Genomic DNA, 27,465 nt, shown 5'->3' with positions numbered 1-27,465 from the left:
TTTTTGTTGTTTTTAAACTGGGTTCTCAGTTTTCCTCTCGGATGCATAGCAAACAGGTCAAAATTTCCCGTCTCTCCTCCGGGAACGGAGGCTAATTGAGTCCCCACACTAGTTAAGCTTGGCAGTGCGTGTGCGTACTTAATGCCCAGTGAAAGACAGCTAGAGCAAAAGGACAACGAACAAAAATACACACCTCCCCTTTATCAGACTCCCTACAAATTGCAGGCACGGACACAGTGGAACGCCAGGGGGACTGCAAGCTCCAGAATGCAGCGCGGCCACTGCACCTGCCGCTTTTCTATTGGGAGGCGCAGAGCGGCTTGGCCTTTGTAGTTCGTATATGCGATCCCAGGATAGGCTGCTCTGGTGAGAGAGAGGCGGGGCAGGATGTGTCACGTGGGTCCCACTCCCGCCGCCGCGGCCGCCTTCGTCTTTCTCTGTCTCGACTGAGGCAGCCATCTTGCTCTTGCCGCGTGCTGGTGTTGGAGGACCCTCCCTGCTTCAGGTGAGACCCCCGGCGGTCCCGCCACTCCACGGCCATAGGCCGCTGCGCACGGTCTCCCCCCGCCCTCTTCTTCCGACACCCGCCAACCGCTTGGGCTGCCACTTCCGCCGTGGCGCGCTGAGTGGGGGCGGAAGCGACTGGCTTGGCCTGTCGGTTATCGGCGGCGCAGCTGGGGGTCTGCACCTGAGGGAAGGTCCCCAGCACCACCGCTTTCCGTGGGGGCGAGCGGGCCAGCGCTGTTGCCGCCCAGATCAAGTCCCAGGAGGCAGGTGGTCCCCCGCCTCTGTTTTGTTACTCCTCATTATTCACGACAATAACGCTGTGAGCTTTATACCACCTATCTGCGGTCACCTCATTCGATCCTCCAGCTCGACAGCTAAGGAAACTGAGGCTAGCAAGCCCCGCCCCCAGGCTCTGGAGACCGTATTCCGTTGCATTGCTCTTCACCTTGCAATGGCAGGATTTGTTTACAAGGCTGCTACCCTCTCTGAAACATTGCCTTGCCCATCATTCTAGCCCTATCACACTGCCTGGTGCATAGTAGGCTGTCAGGAAGTTGATGATTGAACGACAGGCAGTGTTATACATCTAGTGAATGGCGGTTTCAACTTCCGTTCCCACGGTCTTTCACTGTAGCAGCTCTGTCCCTTGAGTGGTAACAATAGTTACCAGTTTTTGAATATCTGCTGTGAATATCCCTGTGTTTGATAACGTAATCTTTAACTCTGAAAAAAAATACTGTGAAGTATGTGGTGTTACACTTTTTCTAATACGGAAGGAATACAAGTTCAGAGAAGTAAAATATGTTTCGGAAGCCTTAAGTAGTAGAACCTTGATCCTTCTGATTCCAATGCCTGTGCCTCTCTTAGAGGCCACATAATAAAAAGTCAGGATTAAAGATTGAATTTATCTCTGTGTAAAAATGAGGTATGTGTAAGTGCCTACTATAATGCTTAAAACTTAGGCACTCAGTAAATGTTGGTTATAACCTCCTTATTTGCACCGTTTCTTGAATCCTTGAGGAAAAGACTAAAAGATCCTAGGATCCTCAAGGAAGAACTCACTAATCATGGCCTTAAGAAGTTACTTCTCCCTTCTGGGCCTAGGAGGGCCCTGATTTCCAAATCTATTAAATTGGAAGGGATGTGAGCTGTTTTGTGTATTTCTGATTTAAACCCTGCTGCTGCTTTCCAGTATTTGAGATGGCATCCTATACAGGACAGAAATAACAGGTACAATAAAAAGAAAGGTTGATTGAGGAACAGGGAGTTAAAGCAGGTGATCTTTGAGGTCTATTCCAGATTCTGAACTTGACATCTCTTCTCTCATGAACTGAATCCAGTCCACTTTCTTACTTGAATTCCATGCACCCCAACCTGGTAGTAGACAAAGAACCACTTTTCTTCTTTCCCTTCCAACTTTGAACTTCCAGCCTCCCTAAAATGCTTTTTCTCTGAGGTACTCCTTGAGAACAAGTTTTTGATTATACTTATTACCTGGAATGGAATCTGTTCTTGTTTGCACATTGATTTAAAGAGTTAATTTTGTTCTGGCTTTGTTTCAAACAGATCAAGGCTCTATTTTGACTTCCATCTCTTCCATCTCTTCTCTTAGGGATTGTTACTTCAAAATGCAGAAAAGTCCCCAAAAGTTTATCTTGTATCTGGTTCTAATATTTTCACTTAGCCCCTTTTTTAATAAAAAATTCCTTAGGCTCTTTGTTAGTTCACTACACCTTCATGGCCGCATTACTTTGAGAACAGTGAATTTTGGTCCTTTTCTATAGAAACTGTAGAGATTGGGATTTACATCAGCAGATTTAAGTCAGTGTCAGATTTAAGTGTCAGTGTCAGATTTAAGTTGAGATTGCCACACACTTAAGCCTTTTGATTTTGTACTCTAGTCACACTTAAATTCCTATAAAGGAATTTTTTTAGCTGCTTGAGCATTGTGATACACTGCTGAGTAAAGATTGAAGAATTGTAAATTCTAAATGTTATTTAGGAACTGGACTTCGCCCTTAAAGCAGAGAGATACACAGGTTTGTTTCTTAAGTACAGTGTCAGAATACAGAATGATTAGTACTTACATAATCTTTGATTCTTTCATCTCTAAAATGAAGAAAACAATATCTTTTTCATCTGGATGATGTTTATAAAGAGTTTAGAGAATCAACCAAAAAGTTTTGACAACAGCCTTACCCTTTATTCCCTCTGCTGTATCTCAATAGTGATCTGTTGATCTAAGAACAAGTAAAATAAGACTTTTAACATTGGCTTTTATTTGTTATATAGTGTGGAATGTTATGACCCATTATGAACTGAAGAACTTTTTTTTCCTTAGTAGGAAAGGGCTGACCAGACTAGGTTTCTTGACTTTATAATGAACTTAGAGTTTTCAAAATCAAGATTAGCCTTTAAAAGTTTATTTTTAAGATTCTCCTCTTCCCTGCAAAATTTCTTATTAATGTAGCAGAGATAGGTTTTTGTCAAATTGTGCAAGGAGGCATTTTACCTTATGTGCAAGACTATCTTGACAGTTATGACATACTAAGTTAGTGCAAGGTTTTGAATGAACTCTGTGGAAAGTGCTGCAGAAGCACCGAAAGTCTGAAATCTGGTTCTCTTTTCCTATTATTAACATACAACCTAACCTTGAATATAGGATGCCATGACTACCTCATATCTTGACAGCTAGACTATTGAATTTTTTTCTTTGTCCAGATTTTTCTTTCTTTTGTCTTCTATCTATGATTTAAAAAAATAATACAGAATATTATTTGAGAGAAAAAAAAAAGTTGTGCTAATTTGCTAACAGCTCTCTTCTGTAAAAATCTTTGGGGAAGAAACTGGTGTACCTACAGAGATTTTAGAATTGGTTAGGTTTTATTGAGTACCAAAGTACCGAATTACACTTTTAAGGAGGGATCTTCGAATAAGTAACTTTGAATCTCAGTTCTATTTTCTGTTTGTATATATGGCTCCCTCTTGGTATTACTTAATTTTGGTTCTTTTGCTATTTGACTTATGAAGCTAGAAAAAGTTATTAATATTTTTTAAAAAATATAGACAATATTATCGTGGTGGTGGTGCATATTACAGGTTCAATGAACCAGAAGGTACTGTTGTATAAACAGTTGTTTTGGTAAATAAAACAGTGACTTTAACAAATTTATTTTTCCCCCCCTAGATTTACCAACAGCATGAATCAAGAAAAGTTAGCCAAACTTCAGGCTCAGGTCCGGATAGGGGGCAAGGTGAGTGTGGCATAAGAAAAATTGATAGGAGAATGTGTTATTACCAGATAGTAGTATTATTTTGGATTTGTGGTCATTGAAGATCTAAAATTTTTTAAATTAATCAAGATTAAACCACATTCCAATTTGAAAATAACTTGTCTAGATCTAACATAGGTAATTAGAAGATATCTCTCTGATGGGTGCAATTGAAATAGCCACCTATGAGACCTTTTAACATTCTGGTGGTTAAATGATATGAACAAGTTATTCAATCTTGTTAAACTTCCATTTTTGCATCTGTAAAATAAAAATGATCCTACATAAGATGCTTCTAAATATTAGAGTAATATTTATAAAGCACCTCAAACAGTGTCTGGCACAGACTAGACACTTATTAAAAGACAGCTGTTATTATGTTAGACTCACCCTCAGATATTCCTGGATCTTGAGGTTACCTTATCTTGACTGGATACCCCTACTGCTTCAGTTAGGTTTACAATGGAAGATACAAAAGCTGATGGTACATTTGTTCATTGCTAGGTTTTCCTCCCAAATTCCTACTTGTTTTTCTATGTTGGTGAATGTGAACATGAGCATTCTTATTCCATGTGCTTTGAAACTTAAGGGAGAGTTAGTTCTGATCACTGAAAATCTTTGATTCCCTTTAGTTCCAACCCTGGGTTCAAGGAGAATATTCTACCTTTATCTCTGCTCAATACAATTGAAAATTTTCCTTTTCCTTTGTAAAAGGAAAAGCAAGAATAGTATTTACCTCAGACCTAGGGAGGGGATAGGTGGGATAGTATGTAGCAGCCCCACTGTGTCATTTACTTTGATAATGACTATAGTTCCTGGGGATAGGAACAGGAGAGGGGGAAGGGAAGAAACAACTAGTATTAATACTTTCTCCTTCTTTCCTAGTAATACAGTTATCTGACTCCAGACTCACAGTAACAAATTCATGTGACCAAAGTACTAGTCACATTGTAGCAGCAAGTAATGTAATGTATCAGTGTAAAAGTTAGGAATATTCAAGAAACACGGAATATACCTGGAAGAGCTTGATACAGCACATCACTGTTGTATATTTTAAGCCAGAAGGTTGGCACAGTCATTCAGCTAGTTTACTGAGCAACTGCTATGTGCCAAGCACACAATAGATAAATAAGTCAAGGTTTCCTGCTCTTGACACAATTCAGCTTGGAAGGGAGATGCACTCACAATTACACTACAGAATAGTAAATATTAAAATGAAGTGTAAGGTGCACCTAAGTCAAGGAAGTCATCACTGAGCAGAGATTTGAAGAATAAACAACAGGTATGAGAACAAGTAGATAGGGTGAAGGGAAAGATTGTCATTCTCACACATGCAAAGGCATATGGGATGCTAAGATGCTTAGTGGATAGCATGATGCTTAGTGGAATGGCTTGCTTTAATTTGTTAAAACGAGAGTTTATAATGGATAAAGAATGGCAGCTAATGAAACAGGTTATTTAGAGTCAGATCATAGTTTTGTGTGTCATACTAAGGAGATTAGGATTTTATCCCATAGGCAAGGTCAACTACTGAAGAATTTTAAGAAAAAACAGTAACAGTGATTTTAAAAGATAGCTGCTGGCATTGTGGAAAATGAAAACAAGTTTGGCATAGAGGAGAAGCTACAGCTTGTAGTATGTGGGACACGAATTTAGGGGTTGTATATGACACAACTTAATGATGGATAAAATATGGGAGACAGAGGTGAGAGAGGAGTCTAGGATGGCCTCCAAATTTCTGGTTTTAGAGCTATGAAAATTAGGAAGTATAGGAAGAATAGTTTGGTGGACTGATGAGCTTATAGACAAGTTGATTTTAAGGTACATAAGGATCATTTGAGTTGTAACCAGCAAGCAGTTGAATCAGGAACACTTCACAAATTAATGGCCATCTATCTTAATAGTCTCTCTTAGTCCATCCTTTAACTAGATTTCATTACAACCTCTGCTGCTACTCCTGGGGCTCTCTTCCACTCCCACCAGAGTTTCTAAGACTAAGCCTCCTGCCTACCCTTTATAAGGCTGATTTCCTGAGTAATACTACAGAAGCTACCCAGAGATTAAAATCTCCTTCCTTTCTTTTTACTCCTGGCAAGTCTCAGAAAGATTTAGCTCTCAATATACAGGCTACTGTTGGTACTGCTTCAGCTCTGCTTTAGGTTACATTTATTTAAATTGGCTCAGGAGTTTAATTCATGGTTTTAAATAGTTTTTCAATGGAAAAAATTAGAGTTTCAAAATATCCATTTAGAAATGAAGTTTTCTTATCTCAGTAAATAGTATAATTTTCATTTGCTTAGGTCAAAATTCTAAACATCATTCTAGATTCCTTTTTCCCCTTATATCCTATATTTAGTCCATCAGTAAATCCTTTTGGTTCTTCTGACCATCTTAGCTCTCGTTATCTCCACTGCCACAACCCTCATCTCTCGTCAGGACTTCTACAGTAGCTTCCTGATTGATCTCATTATAGTTCATTTTCCACAGCAACCTCAGTCATCTTTTAGAATCATAAATCAGATCAAACCATTCTCATGCTTAAAACCTTCCAGTAGCTTCCTATTGCAGTTGATATAAAGTCCAGTTTCTGCTCATGGCACATTAGGCTACGTGATCTGGCCCTTACCAATCTTTCTGATTTCATTTTCCTTTACCTTTCCCATTATTTATTCTAGTCATACTGGTCTGCTCTGTCTAGAAATGACAGGTTCACTCTTGTTTCATTTTTCTTGGATCACACTTCACCTAAATCTTTTCACGAGTCTCAGCTTGTACGCCACCTCTTCAGAGGGACCTTCCCTGAGCATTCTAATAAAGTAGTGCTTTGCCCCCACCCAATATTCTTGTTGCTCTGTTATTTTTTTTTTCTTAATACACTTATCCTGTTTGAAATAATCTAATCTGTTTATATATTGACTTTTCCTTCCCATTGTAATGTATGCTCCTTGAAGTAAGAACTTGATCTTTTTCATTCCTAGGTTCTAGGACTCTAGAACACTCATATAATAGGCATTTACCTGTTACATTGTAATGTCCAAAGTTTCAGAATATCTTTAGAGGGTGGTAGATAGTATAAAAAACTTTCCTTATTTGTTGGAAATTTGAAGTAAAGCACACTTCAGGTTATTTTGAAGTTAAAAATTATTTTTTGTTAGAAAACTTTTGAAACAATGTGTTAAAATGACACAGGCTAGATATTGGAAAGAATAAGAAAAATTGGCTAGAAACTAACCTTCAAAAATCTGCGTTAGGCTGACAGTCACAACTCTGTGACTATGAGAAGTCTAATTAACCATTACTATTAAGTCTGCAATTTTTTCTGTGAGTTTTAGGAAGAATATTATGGAGATTACATAATTACATTGATTATAGTTATCAAATGCATGGCATGCTAACACTTTTGTTTGGTTATCTTTCAGGGTACAGCTCGCAGAAAGAAGAAGGTAGTACATAGAACAGCTACAGCTGATGACAAAAAACTTCAGAGTTCTCTAAAAAAACTGGCTGTGAATAATATAGCTGGTATTGAAGAGGTATGATCACTTTGTAAATTGTTATGTGGATAAACAGAACATTCACAAATGATTATCCAGACTTTCAAATGTAACATATCAGCTTAAATTAATCTGATACTCTCTTTTTGAAGGACTGGAGCTGTTGAATTTGCCTACTGTATAAAATTGGATTGTCAAAAAAATGATTTTATTAGATGGTTAAGGAATTCATTATTCTTTTCAGACTCAAAGTACTGGGTTGGCCAAAAAGTTCGTACAGGTTTTTCCGTACTATCTTACCGGAAAACCTGTACGAATTTTTTTGCCAACCCAATATTTGCATATATGACAAAATTGTGGACCTACTCTTTAATTTTAATGTAAAATAAGATTTTTTTTCTAATAATACAGAAATACGGTAAACCAAAGATTTCTTCCAATAAGGTGGACTTTTTTCCCTTAAGAGTACCTTTCTGCTGTTTACAGTCTCTCAAATTATTACTCAGAAAGCTCTCGCAGTAGCTTTACATGAATTGCATTTCTTATTAGACCACTTTCAAAAATTATTAATTTAATTTTAAAATTATTTTGATGATACTACTTTTCTCAGATCAGAAGCCAAAGATTGATTTATGCAAGAAAAATTATAATAACAATTTGTGATCTGTTACCATCTAGATCTACTTCTACCTGATGATTCCATTTCTGATAGTAACCAGTGTTTAAATTTCCACTACTATCAGATTTTATTACATCATTACCAAGTGTAGTACTACCTCACAAGTTTTAGTAGATTATTAATGCACATGTGCTGTAAAACATAGATCAGAAACAATGTAGAGGTGAGGATCTCTATTAAAGAAATAGAAGAGTAACAAAGAAAAGGCAGTGAAATGGCAAAGTGCCACATATTCCTTCCACCAGGGATATATGAACAAATAAATACATTGTTTAAATCCGCTTTGTACTTTCAAAATTAACTTACTGATAAAATAGTAGGGAAGGTAAGTCACATGTATCTTTTTTCCTTATAGCTAGATATGGCTGTGCGTTCTTACTCTGATAAGTATTAAAACTTCATTTGCAAGGCTTGAAATTAAGTATTTAAAATGCTTTTTTCCCCCCTGAGCTATTAAAAGTTTTCGTATATTTTCATTGACCTAAAATAATTTCCAGAGAGATCATTCTCTATCTGGGACATATTTGAGAAAAAGCAAATCTAAGCTTCTCTTTAAAAATTACAGCTTCATTTAAAAAAAAAAAAAGAATAAGTGGCAATAATGGACATGAACTCTGATAATATTAAACCTAACCTACTAATAAGTGTTTAGGCAGTCTTATATCTTTACCTATCTTTCTACTCTCCCAACTCCAGCCCCTCCCCACTCAACCTCAACACTATTGACACTTTGAACCAAATAATTCTTTATTGTGAAAACTGTCCTGTGCATTCTATGATATTTGGCAGAATTCTTGGAGTCTCCCTACTAGATCTTCAGTTAAGACAGCCAAAAATGTCTCCAGACGTTGATGCAGGTCCTTTGGGGGGCAAATCACCCTTTGTTGAAAACACTTCTTTAGAGGAAAAGATTTTATTTACCTCCTTGAAGTATAGATTTTATCTCCAAGGGCATGCTTTTCTAAATGTTTGATTTTGTTCAGATTTGGAAAACTCTGTGGCCCTTATAATTAATAAAACTTTTAGTGTTTTATAGTGAAATAACAAACCAGTCAGTTAGTAGTCTTTGATCTCTTCAGCATATAATCAAACCTAATTATAGTGCTGTGCTGAGGTCATAGTACTTTTGTAGTTCAAATTGTCATATTGAATATTTAATGGTAGTGAATATCTGCTGTATACCAAGCATTTTGCTAGGCAGTGGTGCATAAGATATTATTCATAGTCTGTTCTTTAGAGCCTAACATCTAGTAGGGAAACTAGTCAGCTAGCCAGATAAACAAAATATGTATTATGCATTTTAGCTCCACGGTATCTCTTTGAATTAGTTATTGTTGGTTACAGATAAGAAAGTTGAGACTTAAGAGAGTCAGGTACCTGCTCAAGATCACATAGCTGGAAAGTGTTGAATTCCAGATTTGAGCTAAGTATGTCAAAACCAGAGTTCATTTTATTCATTGATTCATCTTGCTTTGGTCTTCTTAGTTACATTTAGGCCCACTCTTGACCTTTTCCTCTCCTCCTGCCCCTCCTTCCTCTCCATTCTTTCAAAGTCCCACCAAAGAAAGGGACTGTACCTGCCTTATCCTGTATTATTGAGTACCTGCCATGCAGAATTCATTACTTACACCATCATGGATAAATGAAATTCCCAAAAGTATTTCTAAGGACATTGCTTTTTCTCCTTTTCAGATATTAATGTAGGTGTTATTTTGTCCTAGAAGTCTTCCTGGTAGCACACATATACATGTATGCAAAGAGAGGTTAGATGTCTTTCCTATGTAGCTCCATAATGCCCTGTATTTAATTTTATTACAGCATATATAAAACTATATTGTTAATTCATTTTTGTTGGTATTGCCAATGCAGTTCTGTTTGGGGAGTCATAGCTCCAAAATGTTGCACAGAAAATTAATGGTACATATGGGCACATACTGATGCAATGGACATGAACTTGGGCAAACTTAGGGAGATAGTGAGGTTCAGGGAGGCCTGGTGTGCTGTAGTCCATGGGGTCACAAAGAGTCAGACACAACTGGACGACTGAACAACAATAGCAACAGTAGACATGTACACACACTTGTTGCACCCTTACCTCCGTATGGGTACATAAGTGACGTCTTCCAATCCTCACAGACTAGTTATACAGAGAAAATACACATAAAGAAAATTAACAACATGAAGTAACAACTATAAAATTTCCGAATGTTTGAGCCTAAAGTGGGAAGTTTTACTTTTTTCCTTCTTTCCCACTTTCTAAAATTGATTTTTTGAGAACCAAGATATTTGTACATTATATAACACTTTGCAGATATAAAATAATTTTATTTAGGCATATCTAGTATATTGCATATAATCTGGTTTGCCTCAAACATTACATTTATGTTACTATAATTAAACAATTTTTTTCTTCAAGAAAATGATGAGACACACTTTAAAAACAGATTCTTGGAAGAAAAAAGAAACTACTACCTTAAATGTATACATGAAAACATGCAATTTTCAGAAACATTAAAATAGGAAAAAATATATGCGTCTTAGAATAAACACATTAATTACAGCTTGGGCTGTTGTGAACTTTTTCAAAGTGCTAAACTCTAGAATATACTATCTTTTGGGGTTTTGGCAGTTTAAGCAAAGTAGATAAAAACTTTTGAAAAGAGCAGATAGGAATGGTAAGAGAAGATAGCAATGGTAGCATTGTAAAACAAAAATGACATTACTATGTTTTCTATACTTTGACCTTCAAAACATCAAACCAGTAGAAAATACTCAGTTTGGTGGCTTGGGCACAGAGAGATCAGTGGCGGGTTTCAAAAACTCATTGCACTTTTGCCTAGTAAAATTCTGATCTTACTTTCTAGGCCTTCGGTATTAGTGATTATTTTATCCTATCCTAATGCTTAATTTATGTCCTCTTCAGGTATGTAAAAGCTAAAGGACTGTTTGAATTAAGAGAGGACTTCTCTGATCTTTTATATATTAATTAGTTGTTGATTTGAGGTAATAAGTTTAATTGTATGTAGATTTCTTTTACCTGTCACCAAAGGAGAAGGCAATGGCACCCCACTCCAGTACTCTTGCCTGGAAAATCCCAGGGACGGAGGAGCCTGGTGGGCTACAGTCCATGGGGTCGCTAAGAGTCGGACACGACTGAGTGACTTCACTTTCACTTTTCACTTTCATGCATTGGAGAAGGAAATGGCAACCCACTCCAGTGTTCTTGCCTGGAGAATCCCAGGGATGGGGAGCCTGGTGGGCTGCTGTCTGTGGGGTCGCACAGAGTCGGATACATCTGAAGCGACTTAGCAGCAGCAGCAGCAAAGACAGAAATCCAAAGCTGTCAGAAAGGGGCAGGGGAGTGCCAGAGACTGTTTCATACAAAGAAGCCAAGTAACTGACCAGGTTTTAGGAAGGAATGCCTATGTGAACTCTGAGAGTATAATCCAGAACTCAATTCCTGAAAAATTCTTATGTTCTATGACAGTTGAAGATACTTAGATGTGCTTCTTATTTGGTAATCTGATTGAATATAGTGACGGTGTTGTCACCCTGATGATAACATGAATCTATCAAAAGTAGAATCTGTTTCTTTTCTCAGAGACAGTTGATTCTATCATATGTATTTGGTAAGAAATGTCACCAAAAATCTGTTTCTCTGGTTCAGATGGTTTAGTTGCTTCATGGAATTTTACTGTTATCTTCAGAGTACAGCTTCTACCTTAACTAAGATATATCCTGTCTCTATGAAACCTTCCCTTCTTTCCAGGCATAATCAACACTTTCTCTGTCCTTCCACTCCCCTTAACTTAAATTGCTCTGCTAGAATATGTTTATTATTACAACCTCATATTGTAGGGTATGGTTGCTTACTTATTAACCAAGTGGTCTGTTTGCCGTAGTCTCTTGATTACAAGAGTCTTGACAGCAGGAACTGTGTTTATTCATCATTTATAGTGTACAGCATGCTGACTCCCATGGACATCCCAGGTTGTTTGGGGCCTGTTAAATGTAAGAGATACTGATTATTTTAGGTGAGGTTGTTTAGCAAGAAGTTAGTCATAGAGAGCTGGAGCTCAGGAGAAAGCTTAGGAGTGGGAATTTAAATTTTGTAATTGTACACAAAAGTTTTACTGTTCATATTTTCCTTTTCTTGAACCACTTGTACAGAAAAAGGACTTCAAGTTCCTAAAGGTACTGGTTGACCCTTATTGTGGTTGCTTCTTCCTTCAACCTAGAGCATCAGGAGCCAATGGGTGTACAGCTCTGAATGCAGGAGAATTAAAGGAAAGCACTCTGTCCCAGTCACCTTTTTATTACATGGCAGTCTTAGTTTCTTTGGATATCCTGCTTTTTTTTTTTTGGCCATGCTGCCAGCATGTGGGATCTTAGTTCACTAAGCAGGGATCGAACCCATGCCCCCTCAGTGGAGCATGGAGTCTTAACAATGGGACTATGAGGGAAGTCCCAAATACCCTGCTTTTTTGGTTTTATGTTTTTCCACATTTTTATGTGAAAATAAACATAGCATAAAATCTGCCATTTTAACCTTTTTTTCCATTCCCTATGTGCGAATCCTTTTTTAACCATTTAAATTAAAAAAATTTTTTTTTAACTATTTAAAAATTTTTAACCATTTAAAAAAATTGAATTATAGTAATTTACAATGTTGTCTTAGTTTCAAGTGTACACCAAAGTGATTCAGTCATATATATAATGACTGAATTACTTCACTTAATTTGATCATTTCTAGGTCTATCCATATTGCTGCAAATGGCATTATTTCATCCTTTTTATGGCTGAGTAATATTCCATTGTGTGTATCTTCCACATCTTCTTTCTCTGTTCATTTGTTGATGGACATTTAGGTTGTTTCCATGTCTTGAGTGTGGTAAATTGTGTTCCTTTGAATGTTGGGATACGTGTATCTTTTCAAATTAGAGTTTTGTCCAGATATATGTCCAGGAATGGGATTACTAGATCATATGGTAACTCTGTTTTTAGTTTTTTAAGAAAGCTCTGTACTGTTCTCCATAGGGGATGCACCAATTTACACTCCCATGTAGTAGGGTTCCCTTTACCTCCACAGCCTCTCCAGCATTTATTATTTGTAGGCTTTTTAATGATGACTTATGAGGTGGTACCTCATTGTGGTTTTAACTTGCATTTCTCTAATATTTAGCAGTATTGAGCATCTTTCCATGTGCCTACTGGCCATCTGTATAATATCTTCTTTGAAGAAATGTCTATTTAGGTCTTCTGTCCATTTGATGATTAGGTTATTTGGGTTTTGTTTTGGATATTGCGGTGTTTACTTTGGAAACTGATCCCTTGTTGGTAACATCATTTGCAAATAGTTTCTCCCATTGAGTAAGTTGCCTTTTCATTTGTTTATGGTTTCCTTTGCTGTGCAAAAGTTTTTGAGTTTAATTAGGTCTCATTTGTTTATTTTTGTTTTTATTTCCATTACTCTAGGAGACAGATCCAAACAAATAATGCTGCAATTACATTGAAGAGTGTCCTACTTGTGTTTTCCTCTAGGAGTTATATAGTATACAGTCTTACATTTAGATGTTTAATCCATTTTGAGTTTATTTATGTATATGGTGTTCTTTTACATGTAGCTGTCCAGTTTTCCCAGTACCACTTACTGAAGAAACTGTCTTTTTTCCCATTGTATATTTTTGCCTTCTTTGTCATAGGTTAATTAACCATAAGTGCATGGGTTTGTTTCTGGACTTCTTATTCTCTTCCATTGATCTATGTGTCTGTTTTCTTGCCAGTATCATGCCATTTTTTTTGTTTGTTTGTTTTTTAAATGGCTGCACTGGGTTTTTGTTGTGTAGGCTTTCTCTAGCTGCAGTGAGCAGGGACTACTCTCTAGTTGCGGTGCACTGGCTTCTCATTGTGGTGGCTTCTCTTGTTGTGGAGCATGGGCTCCAGGTGCACAGACTTCAGTAGTTGTGGTGCGTGGCCTCAGTCATTGCAGCTCATGGGCTCCAGAGTATGGGCTCAGTAGTTGTGGTACACGGGTTTAGTTGCCCTGTGTCATGTAGGATCTTCCTGGACCAGGGATCAAACTGGTATCCCTTGCATTGTGAGACAGATTCTTAACCACTGGACTCCAGGGAAAACCCAGTATCAACTGTTTTGATTACTATAGCTTTGTAATGTAGTCTGAAGTCAAGGAGCTTGATTCCTCCAGCTCCATTCTTCTTTCTCAAGATTGTTTTGGCTATTCAGGATCTTTTGTATTTCCATACAAATTATAAAATTTTTTGTTCCAGCTCCATGAAAAATACCATTGGTAATTTGATAGGGATTGTATTGAATCTATAGATTGCCTTGGGTGATGTGGTAATTTTGACAATTATGGCTTTCCCAATCCAAGAATATGATGTCTTCCCATCTGTTTGTGTCATCTTCAGTCTCTTTCATTCAGTTCAGTTCAGTCACTCAGTCGTGTCCGACTCTGCGACCCCATGAATCGCAGCATGCCAGGCCTCCCTGTCCATCACCAACTCCCAGAGTTCACTCAGACTCACGTCCATCGAGTCAGTGATGCCATCCAGCCATCTCATCTTCTGTCGTCCCCTTCTCCTCCTGCCCCCAATCCCTCCCAGCATCAGAGTCTTTTCCAACGAGTCAACTCTTCGCATGAGGTGGCCAAAGTACTGGAGTTTCAGCTTCAGGATCATTCCCTCCAAAGAAATCCCAGGGCTGATCTCCTTCAGAATGGACTGGTTGGATCTCCTTGCTGTCCAAGGGACTCTCAAGAGTCTTCTCCAACACCACAGTTCAAAAGCATCAATTCTTCGGCGCTCAGCCTTCTTCACAGTCCAACTCTCACATCCATACATGACCACAGGAAAAACCATAGCCTTGACTAGACAGACCTTTGTTGGCAAAGTAACGTCTCTGCTTTTGAATATGCTATCTAGGTTGGTCATAACTTTCCTTCCAAGGAGTAAGCGTCTTTTAATTTCATGGCTATAGTCACCATCTGCAGTGATTTTGGAGCCCAGAAAAATAAAGTCTGACACTGTTTCCACTGTTTCCCCATCTATTTCCCATGAAGTGATGGGGCCGGATGCCATGATCTTCGTTTTCTGAATGTTGAGCTTTAAGCCAACTTTTTCACTCTCTACTTTCACTTTCATCAAGAGGCTTTTGAGTTCTTCTTCACTTTCTGCCATAAGGGTGGTGTCATCTGCATATCTGAGGTTATTGATATTTCTCCCGGCAATCTTGATTCCAGCTTGTGCTTCTTCCAACCCAGCGTTTCTCACGATGAACTCTGCATATAAGTTAAATAAGCAGGGTGACAATATACAGCCTTGACGTACTTTTCCTATTTGGAACCAGTCTGTTGTTCCATGTCCAGTTCTAACTGTTGCTTCCTGACCTGCATACAGATTTCTCAAGAGGCAGGTCAGGTGGTCTGGTATTCCCATCTCTTTCAGAATTTTCCACAGTTTATTGTGATCCACACAGTCAAAGGCTTTGGCATAGTCAATAAAGCAGAAATAGATGTTTTTCTGGAACTCTCTTGCTTTTTCCATGATCCAGCAGATGTTGGCAATTTGATCTGTGGTTCCTCTGCCTTTTCTAAAACCAGCTTGAACATCAGGAAGTTCACGGTTCACATATTGCTGAAGCCTGGCTTGGAGAATTTTGAGCATTACTTTACTAGCGTGTGAGATGAGTGCAATTGTGTGGTAGTTTGAGCATTCTTTGGCATTGCCTTTCTTTGGGATTGGAATGAAAACAAGACCTTTTAGAACTAACACCCAAAAAAGATGTCCTTTTCATTATAGGGGATTGGAATGCAAAAGTAGGAAGTCAAGAAACACCTGGAGTAACAGGCAAATTTGGCCTTGGAATATGGAATGAAGCAGGGCAAAGACTAATAGAGTTTTGCCAAGAAAATGCACTGGTCATAACAAACACCCTCTTCCAACAACACAAGAGAAGACTCTATACATGGACATCACCAGATGGTCAACACCGAAATCAGACTGATTATATTCTTTGCAGCCAAAGATGGAGAAGCTCTATACAGTCAGCAAAAACAAGACCGGGAGCTGACTGTGGCTCAGACCATGAACTCCTTATTGCCAAATTCAGACTTAAATTGAAGAAAATAGGGAAAACTACTAGACCATTCAGGTATGACCTAAATCAAATCCCTTATGATTATACAGTGGAAGTGAGACATAGATTTAAGGGCCTAGATCTGATAGAGTGCCTGATGAACTATGGAATGAGGTTCATGACATTGTACAGGAGACAGGAATCAAGACCATCCCCATGGAAAAGAAATGCAAAAAAGCAAAATGGCTGTCTGGGGAGGCCTTACAAATAGCTGTGAAAAGAAGAGAAGCGAAAAGCAAAGGAGAAAAGGAAAGATATAAACATCTGAATGCAGAATTCCAAAGAATAGCAAGAAGAGATAAGAAAGCCTTCTTCAGCGACCAATGCAAAGAAATAGAGGAAAACAACAGAATGGGAAAGCCTAGGGATCTCTTCAAGAAAATCAGAGATACCAAAGGAGCATTTCATGCAAAGATGGGCTCGATAAAGGACAGAAATGGTATGGACCTGACAGAAGCAGAAGATATTAAGAAGAGATGGCAAGAATACACAGAAGAACTGTACAAAAAAGATCTTCACGACCCAGATAATCACGATGGTGTGATCACTGACCTAGAGCCAGACATCCTGGAATGTGAAGTCAAATGGGCCTTAGAAAGCATCACTACGAACAAAGCTAGTGCAGGTGATGGAATTCCAGTTGAGCTATTCCAAATCCTGAAAGATGAAAGTGAAAGTGCTGCACTCAGTATGCCAGCAAATTTGGAAAACTCAGCAGTGGCCACAGGACTGGAAAAGATCTCTTTCATTAGCATCATAATAATTTTTAGAGTATAGATCTTTTGCCTCCCTAGGGAGGTTTATTCCTAGGTATTTTATTCTTTTTGATGTGTTAGTAAATGGGATTGTTTCCTTAATTTCTCTTTCTGATATTTCATATTAGTATATAGAAATGCAACAGATTTCTGTATATTAATTTTGTATCCTGCAACTTTACCAAATTCATTGATGAGCTCTAGTAATTTTTCAGTGACATCTTTAGGATTTTCTCTGAATACTACTGTCATGTCATCAGCAAACAGTGACAGTTTTATGACTTTTTTTCAATTTTGGATTCCTTTTTTTTTTTCTTTTTCTTCTCTGATTTCTGTGGCTGGGACTTACAAAACTATGTTGAATAAAAATGGTGAGAGTGAGTATCCCTGTCTTGTTCCTAATTTTACAGGAAATGCTTTCAGCTTTTCATCATTGACTATGATGTTAACTGTGGGTTTATCATATGTGACCTTTTTTATGTTGCAATAAGTCACCTATATGCCCACATTCTGGAGAGTTTTCAATGTAAATGGATGTTGAATTTTATCAGGAGCTTTTTCAGCATCTATTGAGATGTCCTATGCTTTTTATTCCTCAGTTTTTTAATATGGACTGCCAGGGAACCCCCTACCCTTTTTTCTTTTACAGATGACTTCACCTGTTATTCTGCTTTCTTTTCATCATCATTTCACTGATACTCTGTAGCATTTGCCAACACTCTCAAAATTTTGTGCTTTGCTTCTTGTCCTTTCTCCTCCTTTGTTTTGTCCTTATTTCTTTTGTCTTATTTCTTTGTCTTTTTCTTTTCCACCTCACTGAAACCATTATTTCCACAAAATTTTGTCATTACCATATTTGCTTCATTAATAGTTCTCAGAATTGGTCTTGGGACCACTTTTTTCAGAATCATATAGGTTGCTTTTTAAAGTTGAGACTCATCAGTCCATTGGAGAGCTCCAGAATTAGATTTCTATTTTAAGCATTTTTAAGTATACAATTCAGTGCCATTAATTACACTCAGAGTGTTTTACAACCAGCACCATTGTCTATTTCCAAAATTTCATAATCCCAAATAGAAACTCTGTACCCATTAGAAGTAATAACTCCTCATTCCTCTTTCTCCCAGCCTCTGATAATCTCTAACCTGCTTTTTCTTTGTACTTGCCTGTTACAGATATTTCATGTAAGTGAAATCATAAAATAGTTGTCCTTTCATGTGTGACTGACTTCACTTAGTATGTTTCAAGATTTATCTATGTTTAATGTGTATCAGAACTCCTTTTATTGCTGCATAATATTCCATTCTGTGGATAATACCACATACTATCCGCTTGTTTGTTGAGAAACATCTTTTGTTTTTAAAACAACTTCCCCTCCAGTATAACTTTTACAGAAAGTTACGGGTATACATAAAATATGAAAAAATATTAATATTCAATCATAACTCCACTAAGAAATAATTATTAGTCATGTCTTTCTTTTCCATCTTTATATGCACATATACTTAACATATCTGAGACTACAGCTAGATGTACAATTTAAAACCCTTCCATTTTTTAGTAGTATTATAAAAATTGTTTCCTGTCACTAAAAAACTCTTAAGCATCATTCTAAGTGTCTGTATATATTCCAGTATGTGAACATAGCATATTTTAACATTTTTTTCTCATTTATTATGCATTATAATGCTTTGATAGTAAAGAATCACATATTAGACTCATATATACATAAATATTTATCTTCATCTCTGATTTCCTCCAGACAGACTCTTGGAAATGTAGTTACTGACTACATTTGAAACTACGTTTGTAGTTACTGACTACATTTCATACTACTAATGAAAGATCATTAGTATTTTTAGAACTCTTCATCCATATCGACAAATTGATTTTCAGAAAAGGTATGCCATTTTACACTAGCATAGCTACAGAGAATCCATCTCATCAGACTTGCCACTAGAGCATAAGGGAAAATGATCCCAGCATATCATATAGTCTAATGACATCTATTAACTTTCACTCTTACCAATAATAATAGGTTGTGTCTCATACTAGCCAGAAATAAGCAGGAGCTTAAAGGGATTCAATGTGAAAGACACTGACTTAGGGGAATGCAGAGGCCATAATCTTCAAAATCTGACATCCTTTAGCCTTACAAAATCCAGACACTTACGTGCCTTATTCTTAAAATGTTTATTATTTCACCCCCATTAAAATATAGCAAAAAGACAACAGAAGATTAATTTTCTGATAAATATTTAAGTACCACTACATATAAGAAGCAGTAGCAATACAACTTGATTTTAAGATAGCTGTCAATTATGAACTGCAGTTAACTGGCCTAATGGTGACTTGAAGACACACACACAAAAAGGTCACATGGCAGAATTTAAATTTCCTCTCTGAACTGAGAGGGCAGTTACCAGCAATAACTGTGGGGTCAATTATAACTTTGTAAGCTTCTTTATAGCCACAAAAACTTACCCACTGTGTAGGAATTAAGCAAGCATCAGCTTTACTAGCTAGAAGGCTGATGTGGTTAATGTATGTACCCTGTTCAAAGGCTAGCAGTGGCAGGGGTTGTTAAGGTTTTGATAGCATAATTGGGCTACCCAGCAGTTGCCTGGAATGACTTAAAATGGCCCTGAATTCTGTAGAACATTTGGACTCACTCAGAAAGGGCAGAACAGTAGGAAAAGACAGACCTAAAAATAGTCGAGGAGGTTCTGGGAATCTCCATTGGAGGAACTATTGGTGCTATTTCTAAACCTTAATATGACCCCTCATCTAGCATTTGAGGTATTGAGGTCTGATAGCATCCATGATTTCAGAATAAGCTGTATAAGAGGTGTTGATTCATTCAGCAAATTTGAGTGACTGTTAGGTGCTGACATCATGAGAAACGCTGGGCTGGAGGAAGCACAAGCTGGAATCAAGATTGCCGGGAGAAATATCAATAACCTCAGATATGCAGATGACACCACCCTTATGGCAGAAAGCGAAGAGGAACTAAAAAGCCTCTTGATGAAAGTGAAAGAGGAGAGTGAAAAAGTTGGCTTGAAGCTCAACATTCAGAAAACTAAGATCAGCGGAGGGGGCGTGGCCTGCTGACGTTGGGAGGTGGGGATAACGGACGCAAGCAGGCGCGACGCCATTTGCTGCGGCCAAGCGTTGGTGAAGGTGGGTCTCGGAAGATGCCCGTCGCTAGACTCCCGCAGACGCGACCTGGTCTCTCGCAGTCAGTTCGTGTCACCCTATCTCACACTTCTCCCTTCGGAGGAGTCACCGCCACCACCCGGAGAGAAGTCGGAGACGCCTCAAGTGCGTCGTCACCGCCATGCTTAAGAATAAAAGGTAAAGGAGGTAAAAACGACGCAGAGGCAAGAACGAGAATGAATCTGAAAAGAGCGCTAGTGTTCAAAGAAGATGGGCAAGAGTATGCCCAGGTAATCAAAATGTTGGGAAACGGACGATTGGAATCGATGTGTTTCGATGGTGTTAAGAGATTGTACCACATCAGAGGGAAACTGAGAAGGTCTGGATAAATACCTCAGACATTATATTGGTTGGTCTTCGGAACTACCAGGATAATAATAAAGCTGATGTAATCTTACAATACAATGCAGATGAGGCTAGAAGTCTGAAGGCATATGGCAAGCTTCCAGAAAATGCTAAAATCAATTAAACTGATACATTTCGCTCTGGAGATGATGAAATCCAGTTTGATGACATTGGAGATGATGATGAAGACATTGATGATATCTAAAGCGAACTCAGCTTTGCACATTCCAGTTTTCTCTGAAGATTGTTCAACAGTTTGGATGTTAACTGTGACTCATTAAAATAAAAGTTTCATTAGCAGCAAAAAAAAAACAAAACCTAAGATCATGGAATCCGGTCCCATCACTTCATGGCAAATAGATGGGGAAACAGTGGCTGATTTTATTTTTTCTGGGCTCCAAAATCACTGCAGATGGTGATTGCAGCCATGAAATTAAAAGACGCTTACTCCTTGGAAGGAAAGTTATGACCAACCTAGACAACATATTAAAAAGCAGAGACATTACTTTGCCAACAAAGGTCTGTCTAGTCAAGGCTATGGTTTTTCCTGTGGTCATGTATGGATGTGAAAGTTGGACTATAAAGAAAGCTGAGTGCTGAAGAATTGATACTTTTGAACTGTGGTGTTGGAGACTCTTGAGAGTCCCTTGGACTGCAAGGAGATCCAACCAGTCCATCCTAAAGGAGATCAGTCCTGGGTGTTCATTGGAAGGACTGATGCTGAAGCTGAAACTCCAATACTTTGGCCACCTGATGCGAACAGCTGACTCATTGGAAAAGACCCTGATGTTGGGAAAGATTGAGGGCAGGAGGAGAAGGGGACAACAGAGGATGAGATGGTTGGATGGCATCACCGACTCAATGGACGTGGGATTGGGTGGACTCCAGGAGTTGGTGATGTGACAGGGAGACCTGGCGTGCTGTGGTTCATGGGGTCGCAAAGAGTCAGACACGACTGAGCGACTGAACTGAACTGAACCGAAGTATGTGCTGACACTTGAGGGAATGTTGTGTCTCATAAGACAGTGACCTCTAATCTCAAAGGAATTCATCTTCTAGTAAGGTCAAAGATTACAAACACAATTATACTGCAAGATAATTTTGTATAGTATCAGTTTTCATGAAGTCGGAAGGTGCGTAAACCACCTTAAGTTTTCACAGAGAAAGAAGCATCTGACCTGTGTCTTGGATAATTGGGAACTTGCAATGTGGAGAAGCAGGAAAAGGTTCTTCTAAACAGTGAAAACAGCGTATGTAGATACACTATGCATGGAAGGACGTAGTAGTTGTTTCTGGTAACTTCAAAACATGTCAGTATTATTAGAGTGAAAAATAAGAGCAAGGGCATCTGGAGTTCTGAACTGGGGTCAAAAAAAAAAGCCTCTTCCTCTATAATTCAAGTAGCATTCTTTACCTCAGCTACCTTTTAAGTGGAAAAAGCACTGTGACATAAAGGGGATACTTGCTTGATTGAAAAAGGGACCTGAGAGCTGGTATGGTAGGTAGTTTAACAGTCTTTATTTGTCTGCTCCTTGTCATTATACTATATATAGATTGTATGACTTAACATAGACCAAACAGAAGTAAAGTCACTGGAGAAAGTGAAGTCTTCACATGAAATGCATACAGTTTGCTTTGTCAGTTCAACAAATTCCTTATCCTTCCTTTTGCCTTTTAAAAGAGTTGGGAAGTGTCCTGTTCATGTTGCTTGCTCAATAATTAATCCTTTGATAGTTCTAATAACCTGTATCTAGGAGCCATATATAACCATATTATTTGCTCAGTAGAGGGGAAGGAATGTTAGACTGAAATAAAAGATTCTGGCCTTTGTAACCTCTAGGATTTCATTCTCTCTACTCTAAACTCTCCACCTGTCTCTGGACCTTTCTATTCATGAAGTTACATCTTTTACACAACCTCATTTAAAACAACCATTAATAAATTTCTATTTCACAATCTGACATGGAAAAGATATGACATATATTATTCATATATCTGCTGTTACTTAACCTGTACTCTGAGATAGATAATTCTCTGACAAGCTTTTATGGTGCCACACAATTGAATTTTTATAGACAAATAGGTGTTTAAGAATGTGAGTGACATCATAGGAAAGAAACTAAATAAAGTTGGGAAGCCTAAGTTTAAGTTCTGAGTTTGCACATAATCAGTTATTTGTCCTGGGTATATTGCTTACTGAACAACAATACTGCTTAACCAAGAACTCTTATCATTAGTATTTATTTCTTTAACAAGAGATTTGAACTAGGAGACCTCTAAGTTCAACAAATATATGGCCTGACTTTTTTTGAGCAATACTGATTTTAAATTTCTTGTGACTGTAATGTTTGTAAATAAAAACTATCTCATATTCCAATGTTGGGATACTTTTCACCCTTGGTAGTGTTATAGAAGTCATTTATTAAGTTAAGTGATGGGTCTTGATTTGGAAAACTGTAGTTCTGCCATATCTTTATTCTTCTCCCATACTAAAATTATGTGGTTCTGGAATAGATCCAGAAAAGCATCCCATTTCATATCTACTATGCCACTGCTACCTTCTCATGCCATTCCTCTCTCATACTTTAAGCTGCTTTTCCATTGAACTTTTCTACCTACACAATAATTATCTTCAGAAGTACATGGGTTATTTTTTTCTAAAGTTAACATAAATTATTTTTAACTCATGATTTTTGTTCAGTTGGATTGAATGCTTACTCTGTATAGTATTTGTGGGATTTAGTTACAATTTTCTAGGGGACTTGCCTTTATTTTCTCTGTGTTCCAGGTCTTGCCTGAAATTTAGAAGCCCCTTTCTTCCCCTTCCTTTCTGGTGCTGTGTGTCAGTGGTGGTGATCACCTCTGAGGAAGAAAAGCCCACTTCCACTGACCATGGAGAACACTCAGCATCTCTGCTTGATTCTGACAAGGGCAGTTTTTGGATGGACCATGAAATGCTTCTAAAGTAGCCAAGAATTAACTCTCCTAACCTTTTTATATAATAAGCATGTTACCACCAAGGTAACTTACCCAGTGAAGTCAACTGCATAGTGTAATCACATTATTTACACATTTAACTTATATGCAAATATAATACATACAGCTCTACTAAAACACAGCAAGAGTGAGAGAGAAAAATAACATTTTACATGGTGTACACACATTCAACCTTCCTTTTCAGTGAGTCCCAGGCAATGGATGAGATTAAATCTGAAGCAGTTCATATTGAGGAAAGCTATGATTTTAAGGGTTTCCTAGTAACTGATAAATGTTCAGATGGCTAGATAACTGAGTGGGAGAACTTGTTGTCATTTACAAGGGTTATTGAAGATTGTTGAGAAGCTCCACTTAAAAGGATTAGAGGAACTGACAAAATCTCCTATGAAGAATGACATGAGGAAAACAAGTTGAAACTTTTGTAAATTTACTAGATATTCAAAAGAGCGAAACCCTGATTGATTAAATTTCTGAGTGTTCTTTATGGGTTTTCAGTGGTTATTTTTACCATACACTATTATCTCCTTACCACCTATTCCATAAGTAAGATGCTAACTATTGTACAGATACAGTAGTATCTGTATGGATTTAGTTTGATAGTGTAAATTGAGTAATGGGTGATTTCATTAAGAAGCCAATTCTTGGCTGATAACTCCCTTTTTTAAAAAATGTGGGCATGATCTTCCTTCTCATAGTAGAAATCTTTGAAATTAAAATCTAGATTCTAGGGAATTCCCTGGCAGTCCAGCAGTTAGGACATGGCATTTTCACTGTTTTGGACCCAGGTCCATTCCCTAGTCAGGGAACTAAGATCTTGTAAGCCATGTGGCATGGCCAATAATAATAACAAAATAATAGAATCTAGATTCTATAATAAAGTGATTATTTCTTTACCATCCTAGTAATTTGTGCCATAAACACCATTTTACTTTGTTGCTAGGGTGTTTTTCCACCCAAATTCACTGCTTAGATAATTATTACATCAGGATTGCAAAACTACCTACCAGGTAAAAAACAAGAATTTTTTTTAATTGTTTTTTAAACAGATATTTTTTGAGTTGTACCAAATATGTGAAATACATTTTTTTCTGTGATCATTCAGGTGAACATGATCAAAGATGATGGGACAGTTATTCATTTCAACAATCCTAAAGTCCAAGCTTCCCTTTCTGCCAACACCTTTGCAATTACCGGCCATGCAGAAGCCAAACCAATCACAGAAATGCTTCCTGGAATATTAAGTCAGCTTGGTGCTGACAGCTTAACAAGTCTTAGGAAATTAGCTGAACAGTTCCCTCGGCAAGGTGAGTATTTCAGGTTAATGCCTCTTTCCCTTCTCATCTTACTTAAAGAACCTAATGATTTAAAGGTATCTATTTCATGCTGGAAGGATTTGCCTGTTCATAAATTTTACTTTTATAACGTTGCTTGTATGCTTCATAAATTTTTGAGTTTGTTCCTTCAATGATTAATGAAGTGCAGTCTATAGACTATTCAGATACATTTGGTGGTAATATAGAGAGTTGGGAGGTAATTACCTAAAAGGAAATTTTATAAATAGTTGATTTGGTATTTACTTCTGACTAATAACAAGAAAATAGTGATATCACAGAACTATATTTTCATTTAATATTGTTGATGATACTACAAATGAAGCAGCTGTAAGTTCTGAATGTCCAAGATAGTCCTGGTTTCAAATTTGTCTTGTCATTCCTGAAAATCAGAGCCTTTTATTTCAGTGTTCATTCTACAAAGCTCGATACTTTTGTGCCAAATGAGATAGAAAAAAATCTTGAATGTTGATTTTTTTATTTGAAGAATATGGAATTTGGAGAATAAATTTAACGATAACGTCTTTATTTAAATTCACCTAAATTATTCCATTTTGCATGTTGTACCTTCACTACACATTGAGATTGCCAAGCATATTTAGTGTATATCTAAAGAAGTTAAACTTCTATTAATTTTTGTATTAAATAGAAAATATGGGATTAGATTAGAGAATATTTAGCTTTTCCTGAACAGCTATGTAAGATTTGTTTCTATAAACTATGTAGACAGGCAAAAAAAAATAAACACTGTTAAGTGTTCCATAAAGGTCTTTGTTCTCAGTGACTAATTTTAAAGTAAACTTTTTGTAGTGCTGGATAGCAAAACCCCAAAACCAGAAGACATTGATGAGGAGGAGGATGATGTTCCAGGTAAGCAACCTTTCCTTAGTTCTAAGACTTTTTGCATCCTGTTCATCTCATTTAATTCATTGTGATGATTTTTCAGTTTTTTGTTGATGGTGAGCTTGTGAATTTAAATGGATTCATAATGATGCACATACAGTCTAATGAAAAAACCCTCCCATTTAGAATGTGGAATCAGAAATTGTCACACAAAGCTCTGCTGCATTTACTGAGTTAGAATATGCCTTTATTAAGTTGGAATCATTGTGATTATAAATTTACATTATAGCATTTCTGTAGGAATTATGATTGACATACGAAAATGCTATTCACCTTAGTTTGCTTAGGCAAAAAAGGACTAACATTTCCTTAAGGTTTCTATTTTAAGCAGAAATTGAAGCATTATTAGTGAAATGCCCCCAATTTGTTTCTGCTTCTTGTCCTATGTCTTTTCAGGCTAATTCTGGTAGCAGTATTTGTTGAGCCAGAAGATAGGGATTGCATTTACTTTCTTTTTTGTAAATTTAACTCATTAACTTTTTTTTTCCAGATCTCGTAGAAAATTTTGATGAGGCATCCAAGAATGAAGCTAACTAAGATCTTTTCTGATTTTTGGAAGCTGGCATGGACTAGATTTAACAAATCAGCTATGTGGTTCCAAAGTTTTACAGACACGGAGAACATCAACTGTTACTAGTTCAGTAATATAAATATTTTGTATATTGATAATGCTGTTTGTTCAGCATTTTTTGGTCATTAATTTTGCATTTTGCACTTCCTCCCAGGATCTATTCTTTTGGACAAAATACGAAGTGTTGGTGCAGTTTGAGGGTCTTTTGGTTTTTGATTCTTGGTTTTTTTGTTTTTTGTTGGGGTATTTTAGGTGTGTGTATGTGTGTATGTGTGTGTGGGGGTATGTATGTATACAGTGGAGAGCAAATTGGAAACCAGTTTTATTTATCCTCCTCCTACCCCAGTAGAAATAAAACAAATCTTTACATTTGTTACTTTTTATTTTTTCTAATGATGCACAGAATTAATAAAAAGTGAGGGTCTTGGATTTTGAATCTGAGGAGATTTTTACCCTTGGAGGTTTTGGTTTTAATTTGCTTGGTTAACATATTTCTCATATTTTTCTGGGCTTAAAATGTCTTGAGATATTTTGCCACCAGCTACAGGCTGGCATGATGGGTAGCATATCTTTGGTGCAGTTGCCTTAGATTCACTTACCTAGTTAGACCCAGAAGAATTTCTTCTACTAGCTTTCCTGAATGCCTTGTTTCCTCTCCTCTCGGTCTCCAAATGGCTTGGTCAGCCTGTAGCAGTGCTCTTCCTCATCTTCCATCTAGCTTGAGAAGGATGTTCTCCGTATAGAGTTAAGTGAGTGCCTAATCCCTCTTTTTGTAAGATGGTTTCTTCATCTTTGAGGAACAACAGCTCCATCTTCAACTTTTTAATTTTTTGATTTTATAGTTTGGTAGATTTCAAACTGGAATAGCTAGCATGTGCTTGCTAAATAACTTTATGCCAGCCTTATCCTGTGTTCTAGCTGTTTTTAATAGCAGGTGCAAAAATGCCTCTTTTTCAGCAAGGTTGAAGTTGGGAATGTTCTTTTGAATCAGAAAAAATAGGCCATAGACTCATTCCCCAGCACAAATGGGCATTCTGTGAAATGGTACTGGCCCCAGGAGGACTTCAACCGTTCCTCTACTCTTGGCCTTGAACCTACCTCTGGATTGGATCTTACTGTTGTAGCTGCTCACAGCATCCTCCTGCATGCTTAGGTAATGCTTTGGGGGAATACTGGTAAAACACAGTATTTATTTTTTCACCTCCTTTCAGAGGACTTGGAGGTAAGTTGCATTCATTCAC

General features: G+C 37.4%; 1 protein-coding gene and 1 pseudogene across 8 annotated transcripts; both read left to right on the top strand.

Annotated features, from left to right (window-relative positions):
• The first annotated feature begins 198 nt into the window (after positions 1–198).
• On the top strand, positions 199–26,653 carry BTF3L4 (basic transcription factor 3 like 4). 8 transcript variants are annotated; one of them, XM_055585915.1, is made up of 6 exons: positions 337–505; positions 3,695–3,761; positions 7,199–7,312; positions 24,522–24,723; positions 25,561–25,620; positions 26,144–26,653. In XM_055585915.1, the coding sequence occupies exons 2-6, from the start codon at positions 3,708–3,710 to the stop codon at positions 26,188–26,190; spliced, it is 477 nt and encodes a 158-aa protein (XP_055441890.1). In that variant the 5' UTR covers positions 337–505; positions 3,695–3,707; the 3' UTR covers positions 26,191–26,653. The 8 variants fall into 8 exon arrangements, with proteins under 8 accessions (XP_055441888.1, XP_055441885.1, XP_055441890.1 ...); XM_055585913.1 differs by lacking the exons at positions 24,522–24,723; positions 25,561–25,620; positions 26,144–26,653 and adding exons at positions 2,510–2,546; positions 14,381–15,755 and having other exon boundaries at positions 199–505; XM_055585916.1 differs by lacking the exon at positions 3,695–3,761 and having other exon boundaries at positions 341–505.
• On the top strand, positions 20,229–20,739 carry LOC129655829 (eukaryotic translation initiation factor 1A, X-chromosomal-like; annotated as a pseudogene).
• Positions 26,654–27,465: the final 812 nt, after the last annotated feature.

The sequence above is a fragment of the Bubalus kerabau genome, chromosome 6 (assembly GCF_029407905.1).
Source record: "Bubalus kerabau isolate K-KA32 ecotype Philippines breed swamp buffalo chromosome 6, PCC_UOA_SB_1v2, whole genome shotgun sequence".
NCBI lineage: Eukaryota > Metazoa > Chordata > Mammalia > Artiodactyla > Bovidae > Bubalus > Bubalus kerabau.
The sequence above is the reverse complement of the archived record's forward strand: the minus strand, read 5'-3'. Positions and strand labels throughout refer to the sequence as shown.

Bases quoted from the DNA above. Each gene is read 5' to 3' on its own strand.
- BTF3L4 (XM_055585910.1), top strand. From the start codon at position 3,708: ATGAATCAAGAAAAGTTAGCCAAACTTCAGGCTCAGGTCCGGATAGGG. The intron at 3,762-7,198 runs GTGAGTGTGGCA...GTTATCTTTCAG, and splicing joins AGGTCCGGATAGGGGGCAAG to GGTACAGCTCGCAGAAAGAA. The intron at 7,313-14,380 runs GTATGATCACTT...TGTCATCTTCAG, and splicing joins ATATAGCTGGTATTGAAGAG to TCTCTTTCATTCAGTTCAGT.